Below are 12,827 nucleotides of genomic sequence, written 5' to 3' on the forward strand. Positions count from 1 at the left end.
TAGTTTGGAAAAAAAAAAAAAAAAGATTCTGAAACAGTTCTCTTTATAGCATTGTCCTCCCCCCTCCTTTTATTGACTGGTGATGGGAGGGGTTTTTTGAAATTATTGCCCAAAAGGACAGTTTTCTTTTACCCATTCCTGTCCCCCAACTTTAGTTCTGTAGTCATTACCCCCAGCGCTCTCGTTTACAGAGTTAATAGTTCTGGCAACGTTGCTCTAAGTATGTCACACCCGGAGTCCAACAGCACAAGGTGAAGTTCATCTAGTGCAGCTGATTCAGATGGGGCCTTGCTGGCTCGGATCGAACCTCCTCTTCTTGACATTTCTTCCAGAGTGCGTCAGAGAGGATGCAAGCAGAGGGGGAAAAATCCACAATATTAATCAGATCCTAATGAGAGAAGGGTGGTGATGATGATGATGATGATGATAATGCTAGTTCCAGAGTAAAGTAATCAACTCACACCGAGGCAGACTTTCCAAAATAACTTGAAATTGAAGCACAGAATAGCTGATGCTTTTGAATGTCTTTACAACATACCCACTAGAGTATACCCAATTGTGAGGGCCAAAGAAGCTTTATGTTGTTCATTTTAAATTACAGGAAGCCTCAGTGGCCCAATTTGTCTCTTATTTCTGAAGTAAATGGCATTGCTAATTAACTGGATGAAAATGATTACAGGAGAACTCTTCCACTGAGGGGACTACTAAGAGAATTAAGAAATGCTCTAGGGTCTCATAAGCCATTGCCTTCCAGGACCCGAGAGTTCTGTATCAGTTGGTGGGCTTTTGCCAAGGTGGCAAACAAGCCTTGCTCTATTCAGTTATCTTGGTGCCTTGGGTGTAGGAGCTCTTACCCCACTACGGAGCCAAGCATTCTTCCTATCTAGAAAATTGGAAACCAGAGTGCATAATAAGATGGTACACTCAAAGGAGAATGGACACAGGCTTGGGTTAGTTAAGCAAACGCAGCAGATTAGCTAAATTGGGAATCAGCAAGTTAAAATGCCTTGCTCACAGTGTCCAGTCTCCTGACAAGTGGTTCCTATGTTTAAAAAAAGGGAAAAGAAGAACCAGCAAGACACTACAAGCCAACAACAAAAGTTGGTTGCAACCTCCCCATGGTCTGGCTTCATGTGGGGCATCAAGCAAAGGGCTCATGCATTTAGTCTGCATACTGGGCGTGTGCAACGCTGCTGCCACAGAGGCATCATGCAAAACTGGAGACCCAGGAGTCCCCAAGATCCCTCAGTCCCCTGCCCACTTGCTTGGGGCCAGTTTGATACCCTACCAGGCTCTAAGTACCAAAAAGATTACAGTAGACTTCTCCTCCCTCATAGATAACTCAAAGTAAAATACTAAAGCACAAAATACTGTAAAGTCTTTATTTTTTCCCAAGATGACCACTTTAGCCCTTCTCTTTTTAAATACCAAATATGGAATCTTTAAAGATTGCTTTTTTGTTTCCTTAAAGTTTTCATTAAACTGCTTCATTAAGGCCTAAGCACATGCTTCCCTGCCCTGACAATCAGTGCCGCACCACTACTGGCAACAGCACAACTTCCTTTGTTTCTCTCTTCCAACTCATCCCTCTTGGAACCAATATGCTTGAAAGGAGGAATTGCTGATGCTGCCCAGGAAACAGAGGTGAGACCCAAAAGGGAAGACTTCCCCACCCCCATAATGCATCCTTCACTGAATTAAGTGGACATGGAGCACCGGGTTGGCATCTGCTACCCATGCTCAAGCCCCCTGAAGGGAGCTGTGTAAGTCAGGTAAGAAAATCTGACCTTGTAAGATGACCCAGAAAGAGTAGGGGCCCCAACCTTTTTAGCTACATAGTGCTGGAACTCAGGAGAAATAGTAAAGTAGTTTCTGCTCAATTAATACACAAATACAGGAGAAAGCAAAGCAAGACAGCACCGTGTGTTGACTCCATTGCCCACATCGAAATTCCTTTAGTCAAACATAAGAAATGCCAGGTAAATAGCCGGGTCTGAGGTAGTAGTGGCAATCCTGTGCATTTTTAACTAAGGATATAAAATTTCATCCCAGCCTCATACACTGGCAACCTCAGGCTCTCAGAAGCTTCTGCTCCTTTCACAAAGTTGTTTTTTGAAGTTCAGCGTGCACTTTTTATAGAAACAATGCTTGACAGAATGAGTAGGTTCCGGGTCAGCTCAGAAGGCCCAGTCACACTGCAGAACTCTGTATTTCCATGTGAAAACAGACTCTGAAATACTGATGGGAGACCCCAGGGACATTCTCCTCCATTGCAGTTCCATTAGGGGGGAAGGCATGCTGTCATAAAGGGAGCAGAACCCTGGGAGGCAGTCGGAGAAGGGCACTCATGTGCCGGTGCTAACTGGGAGAGCTCATCATGTATAAATGGCACAACCGCTATGGGCCACTACATGTTGAAAATTGCCTGACTTGAATTTTCCATATAAAACAAGTGTTTTTGTTCCATTCTAATATGAAAGTACAACTATCATGAGTAGACACTTGCTGTCTTCCTTCTGCAATGGTCTCCTCTGAATTTGAATAGTTTCTGCTCATTAGAATTCTGAATACATTAAACTTACTCATCACACCCTCTATATTTCTCAATCATTATAAAATATTAATGTAATCCATAAACCTAAAAATGGGCAGATTTTTTTCACCCATATTTACTACCTCTGAAAACTCTCTACTTCTGCCCACAATATGCATTACACATATATACATTTATACACAATTAAATTAGAGAGAAGTTCAGCAAAAAAGGGAAAGACCCTCAAGGGGATGGACTCACATCATGGCTACAATGATGGGCCCAAGCACAGCAAGGATTTTGAGGATGGTGCAGGATCAGGCAGTGTTTCATTATTTTGCGCATGGGATCACTATGGGTCAGAGCTGACTCGACGGCAACTAACAACAACAACAATCACTCTCTTAAGGAGCTCTGGTGGCACAGTGCCTAAGGCATCTGAGTGCTAACCAGAAGGTTGGTGGTTCAAACCCAGCAGCCACTCTGCAGAAGGAAACTCAACGGAGGTTGCTATGAGTCAGAATAGAGTCGATGGCAGTGAGTTTTTGATCCCTCTCTCATCTCATGCACACTCACCACCCACTGCTCCACTACCCAGGACCAAGAAACTGGCCACATTCAGAACCTGTCACTTCCCAGAAGGGCCGTGTCAGAGATTCATATTAGATCCTCCTAGTCACCCTGGAACCAGCCCCCCAGCCAAGGTCTGAACGAGAAAGTACCTAACCAAGAAGTCTAATACCAGCAGAATGGAACTCATTTATACTGGGATTTAGTCATGGAATTCAGACAAGTAGCAGGTAAGTAGTCTGGCTACCCTTCTTATGGAAAGACTAGCTAACACTGATTTCATTTTGTAATTCTGTAAAAGTGAAAATTAAAAATACGTTTAATATTTTGAGAAAATATAACTAGGAATATAAAGGTCTTTTCAAATTCCACCCAAGTTGACATCAAGCAATTCAGTTAACTTTCCTTGTGGTAATCCAGATATACCCCTTTATATCTAATTTTATATGAGTCTTTCTTTAGTGTGTCCAACAAAGTGTAACATAGGTTAAACAGAATTTGTTAGAGCCAAAATCAGGTTCTATATGAATTTGCGACTCAAGTAACTTTCAGAGAGAGGAAACTACGTATGACAACAAATAGACTTATTAAATTAACCATCTTTAATGTCATGAGCAGCTTTACTATGGCCACTACTGCCAGTGGTGGAAAACCACTTTGCCGTTGAACCCCAGTGGTAGAGTGAGTAATAGGACACAGTAATGTGTGCTGGAGAATGAATAAGGAAGACCGAAGAAGAAGTGATGCTTTTGAGTTGTGGTATTGGCGAAGAATGCTGAAAGTACCATGGACTGCCAGAGAACTAACATATTTGTCCTGGAGGAAGCGCAGCTGGAATGAGAACTCCTTGGAAGTGAGAATGGCCAGACTTTGTCTCATCTACTTTGGTCATGTTGTCAGAAGGGGCCAATCTCTGGAGAAGGATATTATGTTTGGTAAAGTGGAAGGTCAATGAAAAAGGAGAATGCCCTCAACAAGATGGATGGACACAGCACCTGCAACGATGGGCTCAGGGATAGCAAGGATTGCGAGGCTGGCACGAGACTGGGCACTGTTTTGTTTTGTTGTACATAAGGTCGCTATGAGTCGGAGATGACTTGATGGCACCTAACAACAACAACGTGGTCCCACAAACTAAGACATTATACTGGAACTCAGTATTTGCCCTGGAATTCTTGTGGTTTAAGTTTGTCAGCAAACTATGTTACTGTGACCTTCAAGTTCTTTTCCTATTATCCCCTAAAATGTCTCTTTCCTACCACCATCCCCTATGGCCTCATCTGTTATACCTTTCACGTTTCCTAAGCTCTAGGGAAGAGGCTACTAAAATGATCCTTTATTTATTTAATTTTTTTCCCCATGTCCAGTGGAAACAATAGCGCTACGGTCTCATTGAGTGGCCTTATTATTCAATTTATGTAGGCACCATGCATCTCCACGAGTCAAGCAGGGCAATGGTTTGCAATCCTCTGCTCCATAGTTGCAGGGTGTGTGCACAGGTGGTGGAGAGGAAAAGGAGTGCAGCGTGCAGGGAAGTAAATTCAGATACGGGGAAAATTTGGAAAAGTGGTGGGCCAAGTTCCTGTGTCCCTTTTTCACAAGATCTCTCAAAGAAAATCCTGAAACCCTTAAGACCTGGGAACCCATAGACTGGATTACCCCTTAGTCTCCTCACACTTCTGGAGGTTGGGGTTAATTAACCACTGTGACTCAGGTGCACTCACCACATTACCCAATATATCAAAGTATACTGGGGACAAGAATCCACCAAGTAATCTTTTTCTTTGTTTCTTTTCAGGAATTCATAACCCACTATGTAGCAATCTTGTTTGCATGAACCAAAGCTTTCAGACTCCACTATATCGCTGAAAAGAAATAATCTAAAATTGTATTATTTTCAGACCTCAATAATTTTTATAAACCACCTTATACACACCAAATGCACACATGCACACACACACACACTCACAAATACTCATTTAGTTATTTATTTACCTTCTATTTGGGAGGGAATATGCTTTAAAAAACATAAATAATGGCATACTGGCAGAGAATGTCAGGGCTCAGGACAGAGATGTACTTCTCATTTGTATTTGAACAGGTCATGTCTGGTAGAATACTTCCTCCAACTCTGAATCACTTAGTGTCACACCTTCTAATGAAATGTGCTTTTAGAAAATAGCAGTATTTACCTGAACATGGGATATGTTGTTGTTGTTGTTATGTGCAGTCAAGTCAGACCCGACTCATAGTGACCCCTCCTTGGGTTTCTGAGGTGGTATCACTACGGAAGTAGATTGCCCAACCTTCCTTCCGAGGAGTGGCTAGTGGGTTTGAACCGCCAGCCTTCTGGTTAGCGGTCAAGTCCTTAGGTACTATGGTACCAGAGTTCCTGAGCATGGAAAAATTTTCCTTTAATCTAAAATTTTATGTACCTCAAGTTTCTTCAGGCTACTTCATAAATGTCTGTTTCAGTAATAACATGATTTCATGGGGATTTCCAATAGCAATGCTTTGAACAAGCATTTTTAAATGAACTATTTCCAGTTTCTGATTCTAATGGAACCTCTTCTGTATTTACATTGAACTCAATGAAAACTTCAAAGGTTTTCAAAGCGCAAATAATTATACTTCCAAACCATCTGTAGACTAACAATCTCCAAAGTTACCAAAGTGGTGGAAAATCCTAAATATTTTTCTTCAATCCCCAATGTGTTTTACTTCAAGGCAGTCATCTAAAGTTTAATAACATTACACAACTACTACTAAATTTGAAAGAAAATTAAGACCCTCACGCAGCAATCAACAGTCAACACAAAGAGCAACAGCCTCTCTAAATCTAAGCCTAAAGTGAAAGGTTCCATAACTATTCATAGGCTTCATTTTTTTCTTTGCTTTGGGCATGAAAATATTTACTTCCCACTATTGTGTGCCTTTCTACCATGTTTTCCTTTAAAGTGATTGTGAGGGTCACAGGAACAGGAAGGAGTCTTGACCTGACTTAGCAGTACGTGTGCCTACACTGCAACCCACACACAGCTTCCACAAGGCTGCTTGTCACCTCACAATGTGTTTGTTGATACTCCCTCTTTTTTTTTTTTTTGCTATTTTGATGGTCAGACATCTCTCACATATAACTAATCTGTACAGGGCCTAATCCACTTATATACACAGTGATAAAGGCTTTTCTACCCCAAGGAAACATGCAGTTCAAGCTGTGAGCTAGGCCAGGCCGCTGTTTTGAGGTCCTGCTACAGAAAAGTGCTCTTATCTCCAACCTTCAAAATGGCAAATTTGGCAATGCATGTGGCTGGTTCATGCATGATGGTTCATAGATGATGACTTCCTGGCTCTCCGAAAAGAAGTGTCTGAAGGTGGGCACGAGACTGGCTAAGAACCAAATTTATTTTTCTAGAGTCATATTCATGAAAAAGTTCAAGCTAGCATTATGATAAACTAATGACAGAGTATAGAATTATGATAATGTATGGTGACCTTTTTTTTTTTAAAAAAAAAAAAAAAAATAGTACTGGGATACCAAGAGAGTTTGTACTTGAATTAGGATGACCCAAACAAAAACTCTTTTATTAGGTACACTAATGAGCTGAGTGACGTTAATATCATGACAAGGAATTCAAGTGTGAGTTGAAGATTTAGGTTGTACTTTAAAAAACACAATTACGCCAAAACTGCTTCACTAAACAAGTTCAAGTTTATAAATATCTCCTGTTGAAAAGAAGTACCATTTGATAGCAGCTATCCATGTTGAAGCCACTCACAAACTGTATGCTTCTTCATTAGCAGGAAATGCTGCATTTCTTTAAATCATTTTTTTGTTTGTCATAGTAAGTTTCCAATAATAAATATTTTAGCTGGTTTAAATATACTGAATTCAGGATTCCAAATATAAGCTATAAGGTTCATAATTAAGGCAATTCCTCAGGTAATTCAGGCCAAGCTGCCTCTATTGAGTAATGGCATGCAGGCAAGATGGGTTTGAATTTGGGTAACAATGTTACCTTCCCCTAGATTTGTTTCCATAGTTCTGACTGAAACAGAATTTATCACAGGTAATATTTGGCACAGGAGGTATTATCTATAAACCATAACAATTAAGTCACTACAGCATGAAAAAATGTAAAGAGAATTAGTCAATGAATCTGAGGTGTAAAAACACCTAAACTGGACAATCAGGTCTAAAAGTTACGATCATAATTAAGGTCTGTTTGTGATTATCTGGACTGTCTATTTAAAGAAATCAAGTTCAGTGATCAATGTGCAATCCAAACTAAAAGGTCATTATGAAAACACACCAGGCCTATGAGTCATGGCAATATTAGTAGTTAGTTAGAAACTATCAAGTTTCATGAAGCCATGGATTTCAAATACCAGTTCAGTTAGGGAATTTATGCAATTTTTTTTTTTTTGAAATTTGTTGTTATAAAATAATGAAGCTTTCAAATACTAAAGCTACCTGTAATGTTACATGTGAAAAATAATGACCAAAGGCTATTTAGATTATGACATTTTCAAAATGGATTATATCAATAGAATATTAACCAGTTTAATACAGATATGAGTACTTTATATTCACTTATTTCCAACTACATGGTTTCCTCAACCACGTATTGATAAAGGGGCATATCACAGAATGTTGCTCCTGAAAGCTGGAACGTCTTCTGCTGAAGAGCTTCTGTGTTCTCCTTAAACTAGCACATGTGGATTCCTTCTCCACTCCATGTTTTCCCATTTGCCTAAGGTGACATTTGAGGTTTCATGTTTCTTTTTTCTAACCCATTTCTGAATAAATAAATATTTATTTTTAGCCTTTTACTTTTGAAACTTGCAATCTTGTAGCAGGAACTCAAAACTTGGTTATGTAAGCAGAAAAGAGAAGTGCCAGAGCCCCCGAGAAGAAGACATGCGGCGTTGCTTACTTAAATCCCCATCCTGTGCCCCCAAGGACAATAGCTGCTACCAGGATGGCACCAGCGATGGAGCCTATTATGAGATTGGTGGCACTAGGACCTGTGACAAAGGATCATGGGAAGAGAGTCATATGAGCCAACCAATGTAGTTAGCACAAGGGAAAGGCAGTTAGTGGTTTCAGGAAGTAAATACCCTGGGTGAAAGAGCTACAGACATTTAAACAGCCTTTACTTACTTAGCTGAATTGCATTTTAGATGCTATGTATGGTTAGCTATTGGTTGGATATGTATTCCCCTAAATCAAAGGTTTCTGTACCACTGCTGATTAAGTTCCATTAAATTCACCTTTCACAGAATTTGAAGTAAATATGCCCAAATTGCTGTTGTTACATATCTTTCTTTCCCCCTTCCCCAATATCACAAATCAAACAAAAATGCATAAAGGAAATGGCTGTATTAGCATTTGTTCAATCTGACTAACAAATAAGGGCGTGGAAAGAAGGAAAAATATTCCACTCAAGTGCTCTCTCAAGCAGCACATAAAGTTGCCTGAGTACTAACTTTTTTTAATCTCCCAATGTGAATCAGTTAAAATTTAGAAGTCAGAAGGAGGTTATCAATAAAGATCTGACCCTGAGGTCCTGTCCTTTCGCTCTGGGGCATAATTCTTGTTGCACACAGAGTTAAACAGCACAGGGGGATACCAGAGGTGAGATGGAAAAGCGTAAACCTCATTTGGGTGATTCTGGGGAAATAGATCATAGGTCCCTTAGGTTCGATTGAGAATGTTCAAGTTCTCATTCATTACCAAGAGAAATTTTAAGCTTAGAGATATAAAAAAGGAAGGGAGCATGAAGACTAGCAAGAAAGAAAAGACAAAAATACAAGGTGGAGTTTCTAACAGTGTTTAAATAAGCACGGATATATATCACAGTTAACTCCTGTCCACTCACATGGGAAACACCCACAGCTCAGCATGTTTTAAATCCAAGCAAAGTTAAATTTAGTATGTGAATTATTTTAAATATCACATCCCTCAGGATACTAATATGCAGATTCAGTGCTTTCTGATGGCAAAACTTTCAGTCCTAGCTATATATTTGTGCTTCAGAAGTCACAAGGCCAATTTTGCTAGTTTCTCAAAAATTCATAAGTTTGTGTATACATTCATTTCTACATAGAAAATTCTCTTTTCTGCTCACATCAGTGCCCTTGACTGTGTACATAAATGGATGTCACTTTTGGTAGCACTAACCTTGTGTGTGTAATGTGTTTTTACACAATCAGACCACCCAGTGCTTGGCGGTGTGGGTGGACAGGTGGAGGAAACTGTGGTGGGAGTCTCAGGTGAATGCTGGTCTCTCCCGGCTCCCGAGCCTACGGCACACTCTTAAGAGGAATCACTGAGGTTCTCTAGAACACGAGCCTCAGTGGCCTTCTGAGATACATCAATAAGAATGAGAGCAATAAAAGCAGTTCGTTGTTCTTAGGGGCCATCAAGCCGATGCCAACTCATAGAGACCCCACGTGACAGAGTAGAACTGCCCCATAGAGTTTTCTTGGTTGTCATCCGTGTGGAAGCAGACCAGTCTGTTAGTGGGTTGGAACTGCCAACGTTTTCCTTAGCAGCCTTGCACTTAACTGTTGCTACACCACGGCTCCTTAAAAGTAGTTTGACTACTACACACGGAGCACTTGCTGTGTGCCAGATGCAGTCCGAAGCACCTGGCATATACTATCTCATCTGATCTTCACAAAACCAGTAAGAGAAGGTAGGAACTATGATGACTGTGTCTGTTTAAATGATAAGAAAACAGAGGCTTCTAGAAGGTAGTAAGTGATGAAGGCAAGATTTGAACACAGATTTGTCTGACTCTAAGTCAGAGGTCAGCAAATGATAGCCTGTGGGCCAAATCTGGCCCAACCACTGTTTTTGCAAATAAAATTTACTGGAACACAGCCTTCACTTGTTTGTCTATTTGCTATGGCTCTTTTCCTGTTAGGACAGTGTTGAGAGGCTGTGTGTGATAGGGATCATTTGGCCCACAAAGCCAAAAATATTTACTATCTGACCTTTAATAGAAAAGGCTTGTTAACCCCTGCTCAGATGAAAAATTTTCCCATTTACATATATTTCCTCCTCATATTTTAATGGGGAATCAAATTTTGAAACAAACATTTAAAAAATAACTTTTTATTAACCATGTATGTAAGAGACTCTGTGCTTTAGACATGATTTATACTATATTAGCTCAAAAAAGCATTGGTGGAGATTAGAATAAATACATTACTCGTTAGAGAGAATTCCTGATCCGTGATGATTCTAAACTAAGGAAAAGAAGTAATAACAAAAAACCACAACAAAACAAAAAACTTCTGCCCATGGAAGGCTTATTAACTGAATAAACATTATACTACCAGTTAAACTAGAAAATTAAAAACAATCTGTATTTTACTATGCTAATTTTATTTTTAAAAACTGCATTTGGGAATTTTGGCACAATTTAGAATTTGAATAAATAATATATACAAACAGTACAGAAGCTAAACAATGATAAATAACATCTATTTTTAGAAAAATAGATATACACTTGTATGGACTTACCTGTCACAACCAGAAATAGCCACAAAAACCAACAACACTGGAAAGGATGGATGAAAACAAATGCTGATAACAAGGACTATGTTTTACAACAAAGGCCTTTTGGTTTTGCCTATCTCTAAAAATTCAGGGAGGATCATTAAAATTCATCCCTTTAATGAATGTCAGGACACCATAATTTTAATCAATAAATTGTGAGAAGTTGATTTGGGGTAACTTTTAGAAAATCCCTTTCTTCAATGAGACATTTCATATATGTGCAAATAGGATTTCCCTCATATGCATGTGAGAGCTGGACAACGAATAAGGAAGACCGAAGAAGAGTTGATGCTTTTGAGTTGTGGTGCTGGCGAAGAATGCTGAAAGTACCATGGACTGCTAAAAGAACTAACAGATCTGTCCTGGAGGAAGTGCAGCCAGAATGCTCCTTGGAAGTGAGAATGGCCAGACTTCGTCTCACCTACTTTAGTCATGTTATCAGAAGGGATCATTCTCTGGAGAAGGATGTCATGCTTGGTAAGGTGGAGGGTCGAGGAAAGAAGGCAAGGCTGTGGATTGACACAGTGGCTGCGGCATTGGGTAAGTACAGCAGGGATCGCGGGGCTGCCGCAGGACCGGGTGTTGCTTCGTTTTGCTGCACATAGATAGGGTCACTATGAGTCAGAGATGACTCAAGGGCACCTAACAACAACAACAAGGACTTCCCTGAAAAAGTATTATTCTTGCACATAATCCAGTTGACAGATCCAAGGTAAAAATTTACAGGGCAAATTTCTTATTTTCTCTAAATATTTTACCTCTGTTACATATTTTATATTTTAGCAAGTAAGGAGAAACAATATATCTTTTCCAGTATTTCTAACTTCTACTGGGCTCACTAGTTCATAGTTGATACTAATGACATGTGAGTTAGAAGAAGCAAGTCTGGTAAAGTCCTTTCATCCAAGGGATGAAATGTGCAACTCAATGTGTGGTCAACAGATCTGTTCACCTCTTATTGCTAGTTTGGTGCTGTTTCTCCCAATCCCACTGTGTAAGAAAAGGATTGGTGTGTCACAACCAATGTGACCAAGAGGGAAGGTGTCTGAAATTACCAACATGCCCATGATTAGGCCTGGCTGAGTAGAGAATATCTGATGATTCCTTAAGATGCCATTATTTCATTCCTGAATCACTTTGAGGTGTTACGAACACCACAATGAACAGAAAAAGACAGATGTGAAGGGGCAGTTGTGTCATTAGTGAATGCTATCTCTGTAATTAGGAAACAGCCATGGTGATCATTTAGTTGACAAATTAGCAATCTCCTGAATACAATAACCCACAGAGAGCTGACAATTCTGAGGGTCTGAACTAAGTAGTGAGTGACCTAAATAAAGGTACCAGGAGAGTTGGACCTCTGTCATAGTGTAATGGGAAAGTGGTGGACTGTATTTTTTAATGCCCTGGCTATTTTTAAGACAAATCCATTGGATAGTTTCCAAATACTCACTTAAGGCTATGTAGGTTTTTCTGTACTTAATTGTGCTCGCTCCCAAATATTTACACAAACTTCAAACTTCTATTATGAATCTATTTTATACAAAAATGAAGGCAGTAACCTAAACATTTTTTTTTTTTTTTTTTAAATTAGGTTGAAGCCTCCTGTATGACAAAAAAAACTGAGAAAATATTAGTGGCTGTTATTTAGATTATCTTTAAAAGATGTATCAGCCATTGATAATTCCTACTTGCATATGTGGATCTATTTGGGTGAAAATTAAACTCATTATAAGCATCCTAATAAAATGTTCATATAATAGCATTTTTGTTAATAAGTGGTAAAAAAAAAATCTGTATTTTAAAATTACTTTTATAAGTTGAGGAGTAATTAAAAATTTTAGACCACTGCCTCAATTATGAAGATACAACAAGCACCCCTGACATTATTTTATGCCCCACATAGTTCCAGACAGGAGAAGGTTCTACATTACACAAAAAAACCACAAGACACAAACACATCCAAATCACACCACAAGTTGCACTACCACAGGAAACATAGTCAATGAGACGATACATAAAGGAGTCAGGTACCAAGGGCCACCTCACACACCAGGCACCAAACACAAACACTCTGAAACTCATAAAGATGCTTACTCTATTCCCCACCCTGTGCCTCCACAAATCACCCCCAGGGCCAGAATCGTGCCTGCC

At 39.6% G+C, this 12,827-nt stretch overlaps 1 protein-coding gene across 1 annotated transcript in view; it reads right to left on the reverse strand.

Moving 5' to 3' along the window:
* Window positions 1-276: 276 nt before the first annotated feature.
* Window positions 277-12,827, reverse strand: part of ADAM23 (ADAM metallopeptidase domain 23) — a 219,287-nt gene continuing 206,736 nt past the window's right edge. The window contains exons 25-26 of the mRNA XM_007934813.2: window positions 8,041-8,131; window positions 277-325 (exon numbers count right to left, since the gene is read on the reverse strand). Coding sequence (XP_007933004.1) covers window positions 277-325; window positions 8,041-8,131 — 140 coding nt within the window. The remainder of the gene's footprint in view (window positions 326-8,040; window positions 8,132-12,827) is intronic.

This window comes from Orycteropus afer, unplaced genomic scaffold (assembly GCF_000298275.1).
Source record: "Orycteropus afer afer isolate SDZICR_OR568_19922 unplaced genomic scaffold, OryAfe1.0 scaffold00002, whole genome shotgun sequence".
Taxonomy (NCBI): Eukaryota; Metazoa; Chordata; class Mammalia; order Tubulidentata; family Orycteropodidae; genus Orycteropus; species Orycteropus afer.